Source organism: Lithobates pipiens, unplaced genomic scaffold (genome assembly GCF_037356315.1).
Source record: "Lithobates pipiens isolate NorthernLeopardFrog02 unplaced genomic scaffold, aLitPip1_a1.2 Scaffold_19, whole genome shotgun sequence".
Lineage (NCBI taxonomy): Eukaryota > Metazoa > Chordata > Amphibia > Anura > Ranidae > Lithobates > Lithobates pipiens.
The window spans coordinates 34,101,002-34,124,438 of record NW_027507764.1 but is presented as its reverse complement, the minus strand read 5'-3'; the positions used below and the strand labels follow the sequence as shown (position 1 = coordinate 34,124,438).

The window sequence follows — 23,437 nt, the reverse complement described above, 5'->3', positions numbered from 1 at the left end:
AGATGGAGGGTCAAATATGTCCAACCCGAGCTCCGGTGGTGGGCGGCAAGGCAGCCATGGAGAATAAGGCAGGGAGCAGCGTTGCCAAGATGCGGCCAATGGAAGCGTCCGAGCGTGACGTCATGTGCTCAGACATCCCAGATCCAGAAAGAGGCTTGGAGCGCAGAGACATCAAGCGCAAGTCAAAGGGAGGAAAGGAGATGTGAGGCAGTTGTCGTCACAACGCGTTTCGGGGCGTAGCCTTTCTTCAGACGCTTCCATCGGCCGGATCTTAGTAACGCTGCTCCCTGGCTTCCCGTTCTCCATGGCTGTCTTGCCACCCACCACCGGAGACCGGGTTGGACATATCTGACCCTCCACATGGCCTCTGTTCTGTTACAGTGGAGTTTGCTGGAGCCATGAGATGTTCACCACCACAGCATTGGTTTATACAGCAAGTTACAATTCTGCTTTTTTTACAAGGTACTGTGCAAATGGTGATTAATGCCGCGTACACAATTCGGCGGACTTAGTCCGGCAAACAATCCGGCAAACAATCTGCCAGACTTTCTAACAAACGGACTTGGCCACACACGGACACTCCGAAAGTCCGGCGATTTCCAACACAATGACGTACGCACGACGGGACTAGAAAAAGGAAGTTCAATAGCCAGTAGCCAATAGCTTCCTTCTTGTACTTGCTTCTAAGCATGCGTCATTCTTAGTCCGCCGGACTAGCACACTGACGAACGGATTGTCCGCTGAAAGCCAAGTCCGGCGGACAAATTTTGATTCAAAACTACTTTCTAAGTCCGCCGGACTTTACGATGAAAAAGTCCGCTGGAGCCCACACACGATCAAATTGTCCAGCGTAATGCGGTCCGCAGTACAATTTGGTCGTGTGTACACAGCATTAGTCACACCAGCCTTTCCATCTATGCAAGGAGATTTTTTATTGTTGCTCATTATTCATTTTACTACAGCTTTCAATAAACTGCTTTATGATTTGATCACATTGACTCTATCTAAAGCCTCGTACACACGATCGATTTGTTGGCCAACAGAGCATCAGACTTTTGTCCGAAGGGCGTGTGCAAGGAACTTGTCTTGCATACTAACAGTGCACAATTGTCGGCCAACAAACACGAGTGTGGTGACGTACTACGTGGAATTTCAGCTCTTGAGCGCCATCCTTTGGGCACCTTCTGCTAATGTGGTGTTTGGTGAGCATCGATCCCGAGCATGCGTGTTTCTAATTTGGACTTTTGTGTGATGGACTTGTGTACACACAATACGAAAATCTGACAACAGACGGTTGTCCACCGAAAAATTACTAGCCTGCCATCCAACATTTGTTGGCGGAAAGTTGGACTACAATTGTCTGAAGGAGCGTACTAACGGTCGGATTTTAAGCAAGCAGCCTGTCATCACAAAATTTCCTGCCGAAAAATCAGATCGTGTTACGAAGCTTAAGAATTTGTCCACACCGGATGTTTCTGATCAGTGCTTTTAGTTGTGGCTACTTTTGTATGTTTGCTTATTATTTCACACCACTCCTGGTGTGTCTATCCACATAGCTGCTCTTTGGTCTTCCGAAGGATACTATAGATTGCTCCCAGAGACACTCGTATCCCAATCTCCTGGCGCTAGACTGAATTTTGTTGTTTATGTGGTAATATGTAAGCTTATATAAGTAGGACCTATTTTACTAAATAGCTGCACACACTCGCCTTATACAGTATGTATGTTATTATTTTATTACCTATACTTTCCTCTTTTGCTATAATTATTACTTTAAACATTGGTATGATGGCTCTGTGTAAATTATTAATTCATAATAATCAATGATTGTAAATTTTAAATACATTAAGATTTGTGGTTGAATTGATTATCATTATTACTCTTGCCTTTGTTTTCAGCGCTCGCTGATGTGCTACAAATCCATCCTTGTGATGAGGTCGATTCCGGAACTTCTGAATGGAAAGCAGGAGAGTACGTCATTGGGCGTGCCACGGCATTTAGTGGAATGCAGCAGTTCTTCTAGTAGTAGTGGCTCCTCTTCCGATAATGAGAGCGATGTCAGCCCAACCGCCAGGGACTGTAATCCTTCTCTGGAATTGCACTTGTCCATTTTCAAAATGTCTGAAAAAGACGGTCTGCAACAGCCATCCACCCTGGAACCTGAAATGGAAAAAGACACCAAATCCATACCTCAAGAAGAAGACAATATGGAACGCAAAGATGTAACGGTTCATGACACCTCACCGATGATTGGAACTAAAAGAGAGCATGATAAGGCTTCTGGGTTGGGTGAAAGTCAAGAAGATCTGGAGGATGATGAAAAAATGCTGGTTCATTCTGTAGAAACGTCACCGGGAGTGCTACCGTTGTACAGAGCTGCAACTATCGAAGTTGGCGGCCTAGCTTCCAAAAAAGCCAAAACTGGGTCTTTTATTAGAGGAACTTCTGCAGACAGTGCTTTACTGATTCCAAGAGGAGCCGAAAAGCCATCATTAGTTTGTGTACCGAGGCAGAGTATCATAAATAGCACTTTTTACAACCAGGCCGATGAAGGACAAGGTACAGCTCCCAGAGATGGCACAGCAAAGGAGAAAGACTTCATCAAGCACAGAGAAAGAGCACGTAGGAGTCTAATGAAAGCCGGTTACTCACAAAAAATTTTGAGCGGATTACGGGAGCCGTTGTTAGAGCAATTTGCAATGGAGCAGGGAATACTGTCTCAGGATCCTTCCCAGATGGACCAAATGGGCTCCTTGAAAAAATCTGCATCGTTTGACCTGGCAAAAGTATCGTTAAGGTCTTCCTTTAAAGTTTCCAGCAGAAGTCGTTCCCTGGATGACTACAGATCAAGACCCTTGAGTGTTTACAAAGGAACGGTTGTGGAAGAGAGAGATCACATTTCCACAAAAACTTCAAGAGATGCACTTAACAAATCAGATACCGCCATCACAAAAGCGCATTCTGAAGAGTGTTGGACTGCACCTCAGAAGGTATCTTCAACACAGAGGCCTCTTTCAGCACCACCTTCCGATAGAGATAATACCATTATCGCAGTGTTCCATCAACAACCTTTACAAGATACCACCGAATGTAGAGCAAAGTCATCTACTGCTGTGCTGGGAGGTGAAGAAAGTACAATAATCACTTTTATTAAGCCAAAGCAAACTACAGAGTTGGAATTGGTAGAAAAACCTTCCTCAGTGGGGATAAAAGATACAGATGTATGTCCAACACCTCAGTCTCCAAGAAAAGCCTCTCAAGAAAAGGAGCAGCCTACAGATTTACAAACTGGAGTGAAGTTTACCGTCCACACAACCTCCCAGGGAAATGAATTCCTTGTCTCAGATGCTTCAGTAGAAAGGACATCTGATAGAGTTAATAAATTCTTCCCAAAAGACGAGGAGGAAGAAGAAGAGACTAAGATTTATGAAGAAGGACAAATCCAGCTTGTACACTTTAGGGAAGACAATTCAAGACTAGCAGTGATACATCAAGGTACTGGAGACATTTTATCCTTATCAAAGGACACCACAAGTCAAGAAGTTGCCGAATGTCCCACAATGATGATGCAACCAGAACCGGTGCTGGATTCAGTCTTTCCAGACAGAACTCCGACAGAATTAGTTATAACAGACAGACCTGATCATGAACACAAATTAAAGCCATGTATAGAGCAAACGTTTGAGAGAGATGACAATCTGTTAGTTTCTTCGGCTCACACATTAGAAAGTGGCATAACTATTCAGGGAGATAGCGTGCAAATTCCTGCCAAAGACTTGCCGTTTTCGGTATATTCAGTTGAACATTGTGCCACTCTAGATGAACTTGTAGGTGAGATGTCTTCTTTGTCCGAAGAGATGGAGGTGTTGGTCAACGAACAAAAGGAGACAAGCCAAGGAGATCCAACTTTTCCATCCTTAGTTGATCAGACCAAGGAACTACCAGAACTGAAAGATGTTGGACATTTCACGGGAGAGTTGCAAGCAATGGAAACAGAGCCTAGTCCTTTGGATGAACCTATAAAAGAACCACCAATTACATCAATCTCACAGTGCAGCTATTATGAATCTCTATCTCAGGCCCGTGTGTCACCTGCACCCCTTGAACACTTTGAAGAGTTCACCGTAGAAAGTTGCAGCTCTAGCAAAACCTTTATTTCTCATTCTGATAGCTCCGGGACAGGGAGGAGGTCTGATAATTTCTCTGACTTGGAGGAAACTGGACGCCATTCAGAAGTATCCCTTGTGGAGATTGGAGGGATCCATCGTGATGCATCTTCAAATGATTCCAACAAAATGAAGCTTGTTCCACTTGATTTTGAATCTACTCATCTCAATGATTTTTATGATATTTTAACCTTTCAGCAATACTTTAACACTGAAAAAATTTCACAAACCGCAAAAGACCTTAGTGAAGCGGCAATGGAATCCTCAATGAAAGGAGCAGCAATGGACACAAAGACTGCTACTCCCCTACAACCATTGCAGCCCTCTGATCCTGGCAAGACTGCACTGAAAGAGCGCAAATCCTCCAGAAAACGCATTAAACTCTTCCGAGCTCATGGAAAGTCTGAGCCGAAATCCGCGGAGTCCAGCCTGAAACAGAAAGTCAAAGCTTCGGTCGCTAACATTTCGCGAATCATCAAAAAAAGGCAAGGGAATGGAAAAGATGGTGAGTTACATAAGTAGGCTGCCTATGAATTAAAGGGTCAGTCAAAATTGGAGGGCTAGTGTGGGGAAGGGCTAGAGTCTCTGCAGGGTTATGTCAGATCAGGAAGTGATGGGAAATCTCTCCATTGGGGACATAGAAAAATATATATACATCTTTTGTACCTTTAGGAAGAGCTAAAACTTGCCACAATGTTTTTATTGCTGTCAATACATATCTAGAAACATTGAAGAATGATGGTGGTAAAAAGCCCAAGTGGTCTTGTAAGTCTGCCCAGGTGGTTGTCCCAGGTACATCCACACTCCATATTTATTGTTCAGATGTCACAGGGACAGGATCGGGGGCTGACTGGCAACCTTTGGCCCAGGGGCAAGTACATCATAGAGGCCCAAGGTGCAGTGACTCGGCCCCCCTTTCGAGCTCCCTCTTCTCTGCCTCCTCCCAACTCCCATCCTAAGCTGAAGCTCAGCTCCAGGTATTTTGCTCAACGGCCAGGCTGGGCTGGACAGTGCCTTCTGCACCGACTCCGGGTTTCCAAACTAGCCAGCAGGGGGTGGCCGGGGACTGTGGGGGGGGGGGGGTACCGGGGAGGCTCAGCCAGGGCTGGCTGGGGGAGGACAGCCTCCTGTGAGGCATGGAGCTGGTCTCTGCTCAGACACGGCATACACCATCTATACCAGGTTTGGGAGCGGCCTGCACTCTGTCCTTCCCCTCAGGCCGCGTACACACGCGCGGACTGTTCGCCCAACCTTGTCCGCTGAACAGTGTTTGGGCGGACAGTCCGCTCGTGTGTGGGGCTTCAGCGGACAGTTTCAGCGGACAGTTGGCCGAACAAGGTCTTACGGAAATTCCGAAAAACTGTCCGCTGAAACAAGGTTTCAGCGGACTGTTCGCTCGTGTGTAGGCTTGTTCGGCCAACTAAGTCTCGCGCATGCTCAGAAAGGATTTCCACGTCGGAAGGTTGCATTGCAGTGTATAGGACGTCGTATTTTTCGTCCCGTCGTACGTGCCGTTCACGTCATCGCGCACGGTTTCAGCAAACTGTTCGTCCGTCGTGTGTGGCCATGTCCGTCCATGCTAAGTTTGAGCGGACTGTTCGCTCAAACTGTTGGACGGACAAAGTTGGGCCAACAGTCCGCGTGTGTGTACGCGGCCTCATTCTGCACTCGGTAGGCCAACGGCGGGGACTTTTTACTCTTCTTCACCGGGAAGCCTTTAAGCATGTCTGTGGCAGAGGCGGAGCGGCTTTTTTTACCAGGGTATCAGATTGCCCCCTGGCCCAGTCCACCCATGGACAGGGTGAAAGGGGTAGATCTCCCTAGTGGGGTCTTGGAGAGAAAAATAAAAAAGATTAAAAAAAGACAGAAATTTTAACTATTTCTCATCCTATCCAAAACAAAATAAAAATTGTCCAGAGCTAGTTTTCAAAATTTAAGTGTATATTCTAAACCTATGAACAAAAATGTAAGATATTGCAGTTTACCAGTCTTCAGATGTGGTGGCTGCATTTGTTTTATTTTTTCAGGTTTATTTCCCCTTTATTTTCGCTGGTTGGTCCTGCCAGCAGCACACTTCCTGCCCTAGGGTATCAATGCTAACTCACTTTACTGAATCTATGAAGGAGCAGCATTATCACCCTAGGACATGAAGTGTGTTAGAACTACAGAACACCTCCCCCTCCTCATCTTCATAACACTCCCAACACACAGCCCCAACATGCTTCCTTATAAATTGTTAAGATTGCAGTGTGCACAGGACAGCACTGGATTTCTGGCAGAATCAATAGGTATTTTTTGCCCCTTTTTTTTTTTTTCATTTACCTTTTCCAGTAAATTGAAACTCTCAGTGACATCATCACCAGGTTTTCTGCAGGGAGGTCAGTTCCTATTGACATCCCCAGAACTATTTCTCCCAAGAGCCTATTCTGTATGTGGTGTGCATACCCATTGGAGTCAAGGCAGCAACATTGTTTTGTTGGGAAAGAAATCAATGTATATACCCTATATTGGCAAAAGTATTGAGACGCCTGCCTTTACACGAATGTGAACTTTAATGACATCTCAGGCATCTTAGTCCATATTGTTCTATATTGAGTTGGCCCACCCTTTGCAGCTATAACAGCTTCAACTCTTCTGGGAAGGCCGTCCACAAGGTTTAGGAGGGTGTCTATGGGAATGTTTGCCCATTCTTTCAGAAGTGCATTTGTGAGGTCAGGCACTGCTGTGCCTGACCTCACAAAGGACGAGAAGGACGAGAAGGCCTGGCTTGCATGTTTCCGCTCTAAGTCACCCCAAAGGTGTTCGATCGGATTGAGGTCAAGACAGGCAAGTTCCTCCACCCCAAACTCGTTCATCCGTGTCTTTATGGAACTTGCTTTGTGCACTGGTGCGCAGTGATGTTGGAGCAGGAAGGGTCCATCCCCAAACTGTTCCCACAAATTTGGGAGTTTGAAATTTTCCAAAATGTCTTGGTATGCTGACGCCTTAAGAGTTCCCTTCACTGGAACTAAGGGGCCAAAGCCCAACCCCTGAAAAACAACCCCAAAACCATAATACCCCCTCCACCAAATGATTAGGACCAGTGCACAAAGCAAGGTCCATAAAGACATGGATGAACGAGTTTGGGGTGGAGGAACTTGATGGTCTGCACAGAGCCCTGACCTCAACCCGATAGAACACCTTTGGGATAAAGCGGAGACTGCGAGCCAAGCCTTCTCGGCCAACATCAGTGCCTGACCTCACGAATGTGCTTCTGGAAGAATGGTTCAAGCATTCCCATAGACACCCTCCTAAACCTTGTGGACAGCCTTCCTAGAAGAGTTGAAGCTGTTATAGCTGCAAAGGGTGGGCCAACTTAATATTGAACCCTATGGACTAAGACTGGGAGGCCATTAAAGTTTATGTGCGTGTAAAGGCAGGCGTTCCAATACTTTTGGTAATATAGTGTATGTGGAGTGGGTCAGAGAGCATCGGGAGATGGTTGTAGTTCTGTAGTCCAACTGGCAGGGTTGACAGCACTTGTTGAAATTTTAGAGCAGCAGAGGCACCGTGTTGTCATATCACACGGGAAGTTAAAAAAAAAGGTGCCAAAGTTTCCACTAAACATACTTCATACTATGGAGATTGCATCTGGATAACAAAAGAAAGGAGTTAAAGAGAAAAGTTGTTAAACTCTATCTAAATCCAAAGTTGTTTTTGTTTTTTTTAATGGAGTGTGTAAGGATTAGATCCTCTGGTTCCCTCTATTTGCAGGGGTGACATCTGACTAACCTTCCAGTGGAGACACCTGTTCCAGCTGTCTAAGCCCTTGTACACACGGTCGGAGAATCTGTCGGAATGAGTCTTATCGGACCGTGTCATCAGATAATCCGACTGTGTGTGGTATGCATCGGACTGATTCCGTCCGAATCTCCGTCCGATCCAAATTTCCAACATGTTGGAAATATTTCCCGACCAACTGGGCCGGACGGACCTAATCCGATCATGTGTAGAGCATTTTGATCGGACCAAGTGCCACGCATGCTCAGATCAAATTCCTACATCAAAGCTATTGGCTACTAGCCTGAACGTAGTCTCATCGTAATGAAATTACGTCATCACATTCTGAAAGATCGGATTTTTCGCCAACTTGGCCCGACCGTGTGTATGCAACATTTTCGGACACAATCCGTAGGACTAAATCGGACGGGCAAAATCCGACGGATTTGGTTGGCCAAATCTCCGACCGTGTGTACGTGGGCTAAGCCCTTGTACACACGGTCGGACACTCCGACGGAAAATGTCCGATCGGACCGTGTTGTCGGATAATCCGACCGTGTGTGGGGGCTCCTCTGACTTTTTCCATCAAAATATCCAACCAACAAAGTTTGAGAGCTGGATATAACATTTTCCGACAACATGATCCGATCGCACTTTGTCCGATCGTTTGTAGAGAATTCCGATCGGACAGAGTGCCACGCATGCTCAGCTCAAATTACGAGACCAAAGCTATTGGCTACTAGCCTGAACGTAGTCCCGTTCTAACGAACGTACGTAATCACGTTTCCGAACGATCGGATTTTCCGACAACTTTGTTGCATACACACGGTCGGACAAAATTGTCGGAAAATCCGATCTTTCGGAACGAGATGATGTCAGTTCGTTACAAAGGGACTTGTAAGGCCGTGTACACACGCGGGGACTGTTCGCCCAACTTTGTCCGCTGAACAGTGTTTCGGCGGACAGTCCGCTCGTGTGTGGGCTTTCAGCGGACAGTTTCAGCGAACAGTCCGCTGAACAAGGTTTTTCGGAATTTCCGAAAAACTGTCCCCTCGTGTGTAGGCTTGTTCGTCAAACTAAGTTCCGCGCATGCTCAGAAAGGATTTACACGCCGAAAGTTATAATGCAGTGTATAGGACGTCGTATTTTTAGTCCCGTCGTACGTGCCGTTCACGTCATCGCGCACGGTTTCAGCAAACTGTTCGTTCGTCGTGTGTGGCCATGTCCGTCCATGCTAATTTTGAGCGGACTGTTTGCTGAAACTGTTTGACGGACAAAGTTGGGCGAACAGTCCCCGCGTGTGTACGCGGCCTAACACCAGTTTCGGACAAAATCCGTCGGAAAAAAAAAAAATCAGTCGGAAAAAATCAGACAGATTTTGTGGTTGGAATGCCCGACCGTGTGTACAAGGGCTTAGAGAAGATCCCCTTGACTTGAGGTTTTCTCAAGGTTCTCTATTGGAAGGTTTTTTTCCCTTTCATACTGACTTTCGGGAAAATCCAAAATTTAGGATTTGCTTTCACTTTCACTTTTGGCCACAACAGTAAAAAGCAGTGGCGTAACTAGAACCTTCAGGGCCCCGATGCAAGAAACCATGAAGGGCCCCCCTGAACCCCAGCCAGGGCCCTTCCCTCTGAGTCCGGCGGTGGAACTCCAGGGCGTGGTCACAGGTATGACCTTTGTGAGCCCTGTAGTTCCACCACTGGTATCAGTAGTTTTTTTTATTATTTTTTTTTATTTTTAGGTGCCCCATTGGGGGACGGTCCCTAGGCAGGATGGGGTCCCCGTCCCCAGAAGAGATATGGTCCTTTTCTCCAGGGCAGATGAAGTTACTGCCCCCAGGTGAGAAGGGGTTCCTGTCCCCAGGGGGAGATGGAGGGGGGTATGTAATGGTGTGTGGGGGATGGGGTCCTCTCACTCACCATGACCAAGCTGTAGGCCGCGCACTCATCCATGTTGGCCTGGGCTCCATCCAGTGTGCTGGACGGGCGAACAGCATATCTCCCAGAAAGACCTTTCATCCTCTGTGTATGATGGGGGAGGAGAGGGGCTGGCAGACATGCCTGCAGTGTCCTCCGGGGAGCTCTCATAGGGCTGCACTGCATCTGTGTGCTTAAAGTTTGTTTACCCGGGAGAAGTATACAGTGCAGTGTGGGCCGGACTCGGGGGAGCGGTACTCTGGCTGGGGAGAACAGACATTGGAATGATCAGCAATGCATGGAGTAGCAGAGGGGTACTCTGAGGAGCCGGCCGAGGACACAGGTCATGCGGGGAATGCACAACTAAAGAGCAGCCAGTGCGATAGTCAAGCATGGAGCTCTGCTAGTCACCCTCCACCTCCAGCCACCCGTGTGCATGGTGCACTGGTACCCCTAGCTGCCTATGCTGCTGCCGGCCATATGTAGAGGGGGCTGCATGGGCCCCCCTGCATCACAGGGCCCAGTTGCGGTCGCGACTGCTGCACCCCCTATAGTTACGCCCCTGGTAAAAAGGACAAGAAGAGGTGGTGAACCTCCCACACTTTTTATCTTTCTGTTTCAATATGTTTATTGAGTTTTTGGGTAAACAAAAGAATCAAAAACAAGCTCGTTGATCGCCCACGCAGGGGCTAGAGACGTGTAAAAATTACCAATGATCAATATCGCTCACAATTGTCTTATTACATAGTGAAAACAGGCTTGAGCTATTAGTTCGTTTAGCCGCTATAAAGACGTAAATGGCCAGCTTCTGCTGTTGTGCGAACAAACCAGGTATTGGACAATGCAATAGGGTTAGCTTAGCGTCCCTTCGGACTGTTAGCTGGAAAAGTCTCTGCAGTAAGCGAAAAACCCTAGACCAGAACCGCACCAGTCTTGGGCAGGACCACCAAGTGTGTATGGAACTTTTTGCCCTTGTACACACGATCGGAGATTCCGACGGAATGTGTCCGATCGGAGTGTTTTGTTGGATATTCCGACTGTGTGTGGTCTGCATCGGACTGTTTCCATCGGAATATCCGTCGGACCAAATTTTCCAACTTGCCGGAAATATTTTCCGCCAAAATGCTCCGATCGGACATACTCCGATCATGTGTAGAGAATTTCCGATCGGGCAAAGTGCCACGCATGCTCAGATCAAATTCCTACATCAAAGCTATTGGCTACTAGCCTGAACGTAGTTCCGTCGTAACGAAATTACATCATCACGTTCTGAACGATCGGATTTTCCGACAACTTCGTCCGATGGTGTGTATACAACAGTTTCGGACAAAATCTGTCGGACAAAATGCGTCGGACAATATCCGACGGATTTGGTTGTCGGAATCTCCGACCGTGTGTACAGGGGCTAAGTCTTTCAAAAAGTGTTTCCCAGCGCTAAACCTTTTATCCAATTTCTAAATTGCTGCATTTGTAAATTTCAAAAAGCCAATATAAAGTAATAGTAGTGTAAAAAGCACTTGTGGGTTTCACTAATAATTTTTTATTTTATTTTTTTATTCTCCTTTAAAGTGGAGGTCCACCCTAAAAAAAAAAAAAAAAAAGTATAAAAAGGCTCCAAAAAAAATTATAATAATTTTTTTCACTTACCAGAAATGGCTGTTGCTAGGCAAATTGTCCTAATCTGCCTCTTCCTATTCTGCGGTGATCTTCGGTCTTCTCCTCCTCGCGCTGTCTTCTGGTGAATGGGGAGCGGTGTGTTGTGGGAACTGTGTGTGTCCCAGAACACATCGCGCCCCATTCACAAAGCGCTGCGTGACTCGCGCATGCGCAGTAGGAAACGACCAGTGAAGCCGCAAGGCTCCACTGCCTGTTTCCCTTACTTTAAATGGCGGTGCCGGGACCCGAGAGCCGAGGGACGGGTCGGCCTCGGGCGGCCGGCATCATGGGCACCCTAGAAAGGTATGTGCTTATTAAAAGTCAGCAGCTACAGTGTTTGTAGCTGCTGACTTTTACTTTTTTTTTTACGCTGGCCCACCACTTTAAGGGGTGGCAGGGGGTGTGTCCTATGCCTACATACTTTTGCTAATAGGTGTTCCCCGTTCCCATCTCAAAACGTTGGAAGGTGTGGGTAACCTCAACCACCTATTGATCAGTAAGCGTAGATATCTTAGCAGTCCTGAACCTAAAGATTATTTAGATTTGGCTGTGTGGGATGAGAATAATCTGAAATGTGTTTCCTGGGATCATAAATCTATTTCTTCATGAGACATAGGAGGCAAATATGCATGTGGCAACCAACCAGCCATGTGATCAACCCAAAATCCAAAAGGGGGATCCTGGGCCACCAAGGCTTACATAAGACTCCAATCAGTCTGTGATATTTATATAACAGTCACTGATCAGATGATGAGATATATAGAAGTAATAGTGATAATTGAAATCAGCCAAATCTCAGTAGTGGTGGACACATAGGAAGCAATTTCAAAGATTAGCCAGGCATTCCAGAGAAACCCCACCAAAGAGCAGGAATGAACTCCCTTGCACAGTCCTTTTTTGTATATACAATTTATTTCTCAAACCTTGTGATGATCTCATCCTAGAAAATAAAACTTTCCCAATGCCACGTACACACGATGGGAATTCTCGTCGGAAAAAGCTCTGATGGTTTTTTCCAGACGGAATTCGGCTCAAGCTGTCTTGCCTTCACACGGTCACACCAAATTCCGATCGTTTATAACGCGGTGACGTACAACACGTATTCAACGTAAGTTCAATAGCCAGTAGCCAATAGCTTCTGTCTCGAAGTTGCTGAGCATGCGTGATTTTTGGCGTGTCGGAATTGCATACACACGATCGGAATTAGCGATAGAAAGTTTTTTCCGTCAGGAAAATTGAGAACATGCTATAAATTTTTGGCTGGCGGGAATTCGGACAGCTAAATTCCGATGGAGCATACACACGGACGCATTTTCCAATGAAAAGCTCTCATCTGTCTTTTTCTGCCCATAATTCCGATCGTGTGTACACGGCATAAAGGTGCAAAATCATCAGGCATAGTTCATAACCATCATGTTCAGACCACCGATCTGCTGTATTAGCTGGCAGTCCATCAGATATAAGATAGCACAGCATTGTATTATCAATTGAATGTGAATCCTGATTGACAATAACTGCTTTTAGCCACAGGCACATCAGAAGTCCATAAAGTCCCTGTACCTGAACAACCCGCTACCATCGGAGTATCTGTGCCACCCAAGAAGAAAGGACTGTCCTCCTTCAGACTACCCTCCCTGTCAGTAAAGGATAAAGGTAATAGTGGGGGTATTCCTAATGCTTTGTATAGGGTCACTATGGTGTATAACAATGCTAAACTTACAATTAAAGTAGATCTAAACCCAGCGACTAGAATCTCACATGCAGTATCTCGCAAAAGTGAGTACACCCCTCAGATTTTTGTAAATATTTTCTTCTCTCTTTTCATGTGACAACACTGAAGAAATGACACTTGTCTACAATGTAAAGTAGTGAGTGTACAGCTTGTATAACAGTGTAAATTTGCTGTCCCCTCAAAATAACTCAACACACAGCCATTAATGACTAAACAGCTGGCAACAAATGTGAGTACACCCTTAAGTGAAAATGTCCAAATTGGGCCCAATTAGTCATGTGACTCTTTAGTGTTATAAGTTTGCAGGTGTGAATGAGGAGCAGGTGTGTTAAATTTGGTGTTATCACTCTCACTCTCTCTTACTGGTCACTGGAAGTTCAACATGGCACCTTCATGGCAAAGAACTCTCTGAGGATCTGAAAAAAAGAATTTTTGCTCTACATAAAGATGGCCTAGGCTATCAGAAGATTGCCAAGACACTGAAACTGAGCTGCAGCACGGTGGCCAAGACCATATAGTGCTTTAACAGGACAGGTTCCACTCGGAACAGGCCTCGTCATGATCGACCAAAGAAGTTGAGTGCACGTGCTCAGCGCCATATCCAGAGGTTGTCTTTGGGAAATAGACTTATGAGTGCTGCCGGCATTGCTGTAGAGGTTGAAAGGGTGGGGGGGTCAGCCTGTCAGTGCTCAGACCATAAGCCACGCACTGCATTAAATTGGTCTGGGGAGCTAGAGTTCATATAGGGAACCGTGAATGCCAACATGTACCGAGACATACTGAAGCAGAGCAGTATCCCCTGCCTTCGGAGACTGGACCACGGGGCAGTATTCCAACATAACGACCCCAAACACACCTCCAAGATGACCACTGCCTTGCTAAAGAAGTTGAAGGTAAAGGTGATGGACTGGCCAAGCATGTCTCCAGACCTAAACCCTATTGAGCATCTGTGAGACATCCTCAAATGGAAGGTGGAGGAGCACAAGGTCTCCAACATCCACCAGCTCCGTGATGATGTCATGGAGGAGGGGAAGAGGACTCCAGTGGCACCCTGTGAAGCTCTGGTGACCTCCATGCCCAAGAGGGTTAAGGCAGTGCTGGAAAATAATGGTGGCCACACAAAATATTGACACTTTGGGCCCAATTTGGACATTTTCACTTAGGGGTGTACTGACTTTTGTTGCCAGCAGTTTAGACATCAATGGCTGTGTGTTGAGTTATTTTGAGGGGACAGGAAATTTACACTGTTATACAAGCTGTACACTCACTACTTTACATTTACATCTACTTTAGCAAAGTGTAATTTCTTTAGCGTTGTCACATAAAAAGATAGAATAAAATATTTACAAAAATGTGAGGGGTGTACTATTTTTTGTGAGATACTGTATATAGATTGCAGCTTCTGTAAAACAGTACCTGGTGATCCTGCCTTGAAGGTCTTTGACAATGCAGGAGAATATCAGGGAAAAGTGAAAACAAGGATTTTATGGGAAAAAAATGGCAAATACCTACGGCAGTGGTCTCCAGACTGTAGCTCACGGGACAGATGCAGGACAGATTTCTTGCTTTTATTCGGCCCTACAGTGGAATAATTCCTGCCAATGACACCAATGATGGGGCACTATTCCTCCCACTGTCACCAATGATGGGGCTCCACTCTTCCCACTGACACCAATGATGGGGCACCATTCTTCCCACTGACACCAATGATCGGCACTATTCCTTCCACTGACACCAATGATGGGGGCACGATTTCTCCCACTGTCGCCAATAATGGGGCACCGTTCCTCCCACTGACACCAATGACGGGGCACCATTCTTCCCACTGACACCAATGATGGGGGCACGATTTCTCCCACTGTCACCAATAATGGGGCACTATTCCTCCCACTGTCACCAATGATGGGGCTCCACTCTTCCCACTGACACCAATGATGGGGCACCATTCTTCCCACTGACACCAATGATCGGCACTATTCCTTCCACTGACACCAATGATGGGGGCACGATTTCTCCCACTGTCACCAATAATGGGGCACCATTCTTCCCACTGACACCAATGATCGGCACTATTCCTTCCACTGACAGCAATGATGATGCACTGAAAAAAATGTTCCTTACATTGGTGATCATTGGGAAGAATTGTCCTTACATTGGTGGATTTGTGACCTCTCTTATTGAGAAAGCTACAGTGCCTTGCAAAAGTATTCACCCCCCTTGGCATTTTTCATGTTTTGTTGCCTCACAACCTGGAATTAACATGGAATGTTTGAGGATTTGCATCATTTAATTTACAGAACATGCCCACAACTTTGAAGATGTTTTTTTTTTTACTATGAACCAAACAACAAATAGGACAAAATAACAGAAAAAGTCAATGTTTATAACTATTCATCCCCCTAAAGTCAATACTTTGTAGAGTCACCTTTTATCGCTATCACAGCTCCAAGTCACTTTGGATAAGTCTCTATGAGTCTTGCCACGTCTTACCACTGGGATTCTTGCCCATTCCTCCTTGCAAAACTGCCCCAGCTCCTTCAAATTAGATGGTTTGCGCTTGTGAACAGCAATCTTTGACCACAGATTTTCTATTGGATTGAGGTCTGGGCTTTGACTAGGCCATTCCAACACATTTACATGTTTCCCCTTAAACCACTCAAGTGTTGTTTTAGAAGTGTGTTTGGGGTCATTGTCCTGCTGGAAGGTGAACCTCCATCCTAGCCTCAAATCACACACAGAGTGGTACAGGTTTTGCTAAAGAATATCCCTGTATTTAGCACCATCCATCTTTCCCTCAACTCTGACCAGTTTCTCAGTCCCGACTGCTGAAAAACATCCCCACAGCATGATGCTGCCACCACCATGTTTCACAGTGGGGATGGTTTTCGTTGGGTGATGTGATGTGTTGGGTTTGCTCCAGACAAAGCGTTTTCTTTGATGATCAAAAAGTTAAATTTTAGTCTCATCAGACCAGAGCACCTTCCTCCATACATTTTGGGAGTCTCCCACATGCCTTTTCACAAACTCAAAACGAGCCATTTTGTTTTTTGCTGAAAGTAATGTCTTTCTTCTGGCCACTCTGCCATAAAGCCCAACTCAATTGAGCGTACGGCTTATTGTCGTCCTATGTACAGATACTCCAGTCTCTGCTGTGGAACTCTGCAGCCCCTCCAGGGTTACCTTAAGTCTCTGTGCTGCCTCTCTGATTAATGCCCTCCTTGCCCGCTCCGTGAGTTTTGGTGTGCGCCTGTCTCTTGGCAGGTTTGCTGTTGTGCCATGTTCTTTCCATTTGGGTATGATAGATTTGATGGTGCTCCTAGGGATCATCAAAAATGTGGATTTTTTTTATAACCTAACCCTGACTTGTACTTCTCAACACCATTGTGCCTTACTTGTTTGGAGAGTTCCTTGGTCTTCATGGCAGTGTTTGGTTAGTGGTGCCTCTTGCTTAAGTGTTGCAGCCTCTGGGGCCTTTCAGAAAGGTGTGTATATGTAATGACAGATCATGTGACACTTAGATTGCACACAGGTGGACATCATTTCACTAATTATGTGACTTCTGAAGGTAATTGGTTGCCAAGCATTGACATTAAACACAGGAAGTCATCTATCATTTTAAAGGGAAGGCCAACATTGGCACCCCACTGAGGACAGGTTCTAAAAGGAAACTCCATGCAGACAAGAAAACATGGCTTGCTAGTACACGCAGAAGACCCCCTGTATGGCTTTTCTTTTTACATCCTACATGGAAGTCTGGAAAACCCGTCCTTCCATTAGTCACATAGGCGTTGAGAAGCACTGCCCTTTTCCAACCAATCAAATTCAACGTTGCGTTCTCTTGACTTTTTTTTTCCAGTGCAGAGTTTGGATCTGATTGGCTACACTGAGACCATACAGACCTGAAATACAGAATGTTAGACAGATGAAGCCATGTGTACAGATAATTTTACTGTTTATCATCATTTGTCTATCTTTTGCAGCGCCGGCATTTGTGGAGGAACTGACAGACCAGACGGTAGTGGTGGGTCACTCGGTGACATTATCCTGCAGAACGGCGCAGCCGGTGACAAACGTAGAATGGTTTAAAGGTGAACTCAATTTCTGGTTTGGAAGGCTTGGCATTCTGTCTGTATAAAACAACGAGTAAAAAAAAAAAAAAAAAAAAAATCACCTTTCATTAATACTTAAAGCTGAGGTTTAGTTTGCTTATATTTTTCCCTTCCATGGTTCCTCCCTCCCTTCCCCCTGGAGATCCCGCCAGTAGTAGCACTTCCTGTTTGCTAAACCCCCAGCAGCCAGCCACATGTGCTCTAGACATGTGCAATTTGTTTCGTTCCGAATACGTTTTTTTTAAACAAATTTTCTACAAATTAGTCAATTCGGAAATATTCGAATTAACGAAAACCCATTTAATGAATTTTTTCGAATATTCGTAAATTCAAAAATTCGAAAATCCCGAAAATGAAAAAAAAAACGGAAAATAAGTACGAAAATTCAAAAGAACAAAAATCCAAAAACTGGAAAACCAGAAAATTCGAAGTAATAACTAACTACTGATAACTTTACTATTACTAATAAATGATAGGTATTGGAATTTCCTTTCAAATTTGTCTGTTAGTGAATGAAACAAATACGAATTTATCTGAAGTTACGATATATCTGAAATAAAGAATGTCATATCTAAAGGAATGGAACGTAACTTAAAACTAATAAATAACAATAATAATAATAAACTACTAATTATTATTATTTATTATTCGTTCCGTTCCATTTGTTTAGATGCGGCATTCGTTATTTCAGATAGTTTCATAACTTCGGATAAGTTCGTATTCGTTAAGTTAACTAACAGCCAAATTTGAAAGGAAATTCCAACACCTATAATTTATTAGTAAATATAGAACTATAATTTCATAGTAATTATTAGTTATTATTTAAAATTTTCTTTCTTTCAAATTTTTGGATTTTCTTTCTTATCTTCGGATTTTCAAATTACTGAATTTTCAAATCTTCAAATTTTTCGAATCTTTGAATTTAAGAATCTACGAATTTACAAATTTTCCAATTTACGAATCTTCTAATTTATGAATCTTCTAATTTATGAATCTTCGAATTTACGAATCTTCGAATTTCCAAGTCTTCAAATTTACGAATCTTCGAATTTCCAAGTCTTCGAATTTCCGAATCTTCCAATTTACGAATTTACGAATCTTCGAATTTATGAATCTTCCAATTTACGAGTCTTCCAATTTACGAATCTACGAATTTTCGAATTCATGAATTCTCTAATTTACGAATTTCGATCATAACGAACGACCCGAAAAAAAACAAAAAAAACGAATGAAACAAAAAAACAAACACATTTTTCGGCAGTACACATGTCTAATGTGCTCCTTCGGTTGTCTGTTGGCCTGACTAACTGATAGGCAGCCCATCGGCCACTTGGAATGTACATGGCAGGCTACTGATTTGGAGGCAGCTGCTCAGTGCTGTTACTGGCAGGATCTCCAGGTAAGATACTTTGCAACACATTTACAAAAAAAAAAAAATATTTGCTTAGGAAAACAATATACAGTGAGGATGCCAAACTTACAGAAAAATTGGTTTTGGGTATACATGACCTTAAAGTTTAAGGTCCCATATTGGTACAAACTGGATAGCAGGAAGGATGGTCGGCACTCAGGATAGCATCGAAAAATAATTGAAACCTTGATTGAAAACACATGTACTAGCTCCAACGCGTTTCGGCCATCAGGCCTTAACCGCCTGCGCACTGTATAACCTTGAAAAAAAGGTGGAGACATTTTTAACAAAAATATTCACACCACCCTATGAAGAATGACCTAGTGATAAACATATTGATCAGCAATCATCAGCAAGCTCCCTTTCTGAAAAGATGTTATAAATATTCACACCACCCTATAAAGAGTGACCTAGTGACAAACTTATTGATCAGCGATAATCAGCAAGCTCCCTTTGTGAGCAAAAATAACACACACACACACACACAAAAAAAAAAAAAATATATATATATATATATATATATATATATATATATATATATATATAAATATATATACTGCCTGTCAGTAAAGCCACTCTTTAAACAGGAATGCAGGAGAATGTCTCTGTGATGTTGACCAAGGCAGAGATCCTCTGGACTAAATGGCTTAAGTAGGCAGGACTGACGAGCAGGATATCATCAACAGCTGAGTCACTGTGGAGAGGTAGGAGCTGGCAAATAGCCGACAGCTGAGCGGCCAGCTCTGAGAAGGAAGGGCTGAGCCCAGCCCTGACAGTAAACATGGCAGATCGCCGTTCTTGTCAGTAGGGAAGGCATGGATCCTGTGTTCCTGCAATGCAGAGACTAGGATCCATGCCTTCCTTTTAGTAAAAGTACCTCCCCACAGTACACAAGCACTGGCTAGGCACACAGTTAACCCTTTGATCGCACTAGATATTGAACCCATTTCCTGCCAGTGTTATTAGTACAGTGAAAGTGCATATTTTTTTAGCACTGATTACTGTATTGGTGTCATTGGTCCCCAAAAAGCTTCAGTTCGTGTCCGATTTGTCCGCTGCAATATTGCAGTCCCGCTACAAGTCGCTGATTGCCACCATTTACTGGTAAAAAAAAATAATAATAATTGAAAATTCCATCAATATATCCCAAAGTTTGTAGGCGATATAACTTTTGCGCAAACCAATTATTTTACACTTATTGGGATTTTTATTTTTTAACCAAAAATATGTAGGAGAATACATATTGGCCTATATTGATGAAGAAATTCGATTTAAATTTTTTTATTGGATATGTTTTATAGCAGAAAGTAAAAAATATTATTTTTTTTTTTTTTTTTAGTCTGTTTTTGTTTATAGCGTAAAAAAAAATAAAAACCGCAACTACTACCAAAAGAAAGCTCTATTCGTGGGGAAAAAAAGGACGTAAATTTTATTTGGGTATAGCGTCACTGAATTGGGCAATTGTCAGTTAAAGTAGCACAGTGCTGTATCACAAAAAACAGCCTGGTCAGGAAGGGGGGGGGGGTAAATCTTCCGCAGTTCATGGGGTTAACCATGGCTCCGAAATGCGTTGGATGTTTTACAGCAATTGTACATGTGTTTTTAATAAAGGGAGATTATTTTTGAATGTTATCCCGAGTGCCGACCATCCTTCCTGTGGTCCATGTGTTATAGGGGGGTCAGCAGCCTCGGAGTTTGAGCACTGGGTGGAGCTGTTATGCATGAAGGTGGAACGGCCTTACAGGAGTTTCCATCAAACTGGATAGCAGCTCTTCAGTGTGTCTATGGTATGATATGGTTAATACTTATGAGATGAGATAACAATTTGTCAACTCACATTTTCACAGCTTGTACTGTAGACATTAGGCCAGACGGAGACAGTCCAGCTGTATCCCACATGTCATGGCTACTGGAGGGACTAAGATGTTCCTACAACTATAGCAGTTTTGCTCCTTTATGGGGATGGGGGTGGGGGGGGAGGCTTTATCTATTGGGAGTCCAGGGAAGCAGATGACGCGTTTCAATGTATAGAGGTTGTTATGGTTTGAGAAAGAGGCCCTACACCTCGAAACACGTTGTCTCCTGGATGGGATGAAGACATCTTTTTATTTTCAATTGTACTGGGCAATGTATTTTTTAATTGAATTGGAATTGTACTTTTTACGTTTCTAGTTTTTCAGTAAACATTTTAGCAAAAGAAAAAAAATAAAAGGCATAATGTTTATAACTTCTCCAGGTGGCTAAATGCCAAGAGTGATGATGAAACCACAGTGAGGAATACAAAAGCATAAATGAATAATGCAATATAACTAATAAAATTTTTCAAATGTCCAATTAGCTCCAGAGTGCCGCTAAATGAATGGTACACAAAATAGTGCGATTCCAAACGATATTCAGATGACGGTTCCTTATTACTCTATTCATTAGTGACATAACACTATATCACCCAAGAAATTGTGACCGGGTATGAAAGGAAAGGTCCTCCACCACCGAAAATACTGCCGCTTACCAAATTGTTTGATCTCATATTACGGAGATCACCAAAAGCCCGTGGCTCGTTCCCCAGCCTCGGGTCTCTGTGTGGCAGAAAATTCCCAGATGGTCCGTTCAGGTTGTCCTCAGTCTAACAAACAATCGCTCATTCCCCATGTAAAGAACAGAAAAGCCTCCATAGTGTAAAGCTTTAAAATCGTTTAATGAATAAAAAAGTATTGCACTTACAGAATGACGTATATAAAAAAGCGTCTCAGATAGTAATTCGAGCCGGCCGGCTCTCTATCGCTGCCCGTTGCTTCCCGGGACAAGCGTGGTAAATGGTGACATCAGCACGCCGCTCCTCCCTACGCCTTTGCGTCACAGATGACGTCTTCCAGGGGTACCTACAAAACCAATTGTGAAGGCTTTTTTTTTTTAAATAATTGTCCAGAGCACAGTTTTACTGCTGTGGAACTACAGCTCTAATCTTCACCAGTGACTGTCCCCTCTTGTTGCAGATGGGGTCACCATTCAGAGTAACGAGCGAGTTCTCATCTCCTCCACCCTGAAAAACTATCATCTTCTTACCATCCTGGTGGTCAACTCCCAAGATTTTGGTATCTACGCTTGTGTGGCCACCAACCTTCTCGGCAGTGCCTCCACCTGCTGCATTTTAAAAAAAGCCGGTAAGTGATGGTTATAATGGTGCTCAGGCAGTTGAAAAAATGAGTATAACATATATAGACAGGGTAAGGAACTCAATGTATTCATTAATTAAACATTCCACTGCTTCCAGAAATTCCATGCTGTCCCACCAGCCCTGATGTTGCCCAGGTGTACAGGGATGGCGCGCTCCTCGTATGGAAACCTGTGGAGTCCAACACACCAGTCACCTACTTCCTCCAGTACAGAAAAGAGGGTAACTTTTTCCTTCCTTCCCTCTCCATTTTCTTTTCTGTTCCTTCCCTATCCAATAAGGATGAGCTCAGGCGTGTTCGCAAACCGCACGTGCAATGCACGCTAGGAAGTCGGCACTGTGCAGGGTAGCCAATCAGCTTCTAACTTCAGTCTGTTCAATTAAGCTTTGACAATAAAACCTGGAAGCTGATTGGTTTCTCTGCAGAGCTGCATCAGATTTTGCACTCTCCAGTTTTAGTAAATCTCCCCCATTGTCCTGCAGAGATCGGGAAATGTCTCACTGCCTGTGATTAGCGCTCCGCAGTGTCGACTTCCTGGCGGGCTCTGCACGTGTGGTTTGTGAACACGCCTGAGCTCATCCTTACTTTCCAACAGAACTATCACCTGTGCCCTCTCTAACTTCTTCTACCTCTCCTTTTTATTTCCATCTCTCCTTTCCTCTCCAATTTTCTCCTTTCTCTCTTTTGTTCTCCTCTCCCTCTTTTGCAGTCTTTTCTTCTGTCTCCTCCCCATCTTTAACAACACATCTCCTCTCTTTCTCTGTTTCTTTCTCTGCTCTCCTCAACTCACCCTCCCTCTCCATCTCCTCTCCCCTCCCTTTCCTTACCCTCTTCTCCTCACCATAACCAGTCACTCTTTTCCTCCCCTCTCTTTTACCTCTCTTCTTCATCTCCCCCCTCATCTCCCTCTCCTTTCCCTATCTTTCTCCTCCTTTCCCTCTCCTCTTCTTACTTCTCATTCTTCTGTCCAACTTCTTTTACTCTTATCTGCTTTCTCTTCTTCACTAATGTCTCCTCACCCCTCCTCTCCTTCTTCTCATCCCTCCTCTCCTTCTTCTCATCCCTCCTCTCCTTCTTCTCATCCCTCCTCTCCTTCTTCTCATCCCTCCTCTCCTTTTTCTCATTCCTCCTCTCCTTCTTCTCACCCCTCCTCTCCTTCTTATCTCCTCCTCACCCCTCCTCTCCCTCTCCTCACCCCTCCTCTCCCTCTCCTCACCCTCCTCTTCCTCCTCTAACCCCTCCTCTCCCTCCCTCACCCTTTCCCTCCCCTCACCCCTCCTCTACCTCTCCTCACCCCTCCTCTACCTCTCCTCACCCCTCCTCTTCCTCTCCTCACCCCTCTTCCTTCTCATAACTCCTCTCCCTCTTTTAATCCCTCCACTTCCTTTTCTTCCTCCTCTTCCTCATCTCACCCCTCCTCTCCCTCCCTTCACCCCTCCCCTAGCTCTTCTCATCCCTCCCGTATTTCTTCTCACCCCTTCCTCTCCCTCTCCTCTCCCTCCACTCCCTCCG

The 23,437-nt window shown here is 44.5% G+C and overlaps 1 protein-coding gene across 1 annotated transcript in view; it reads left to right on the top strand.

Annotated features, from left to right (window-relative positions):
- OBSCN (obscurin, cytoskeletal calmodulin and titin-interacting RhoGEF) overlaps nt 1-23,437 on the top strand; it is a 705,115-nt gene that overhangs the window by 649,842 nt on the left and 31,836 nt on the right. The window contains exons 116-120 of the mRNA XM_077490633.1: nt 1,899-4,671; nt 13,025-13,153; nt 17,213-17,320; nt 21,746-21,913; nt 22,024-22,146. Coding sequence (XP_077346759.1) covers nt 1,899-4,671; nt 13,025-13,153; nt 17,213-17,320; nt 21,746-21,913; nt 22,024-22,146 — 3,301 coding nt within the window. The remainder of the gene's footprint in view (nt 1-1,898; nt 4,672-13,024; nt 13,154-17,212; nt 17,321-21,745; nt 21,914-22,023; nt 22,147-23,437) is intronic.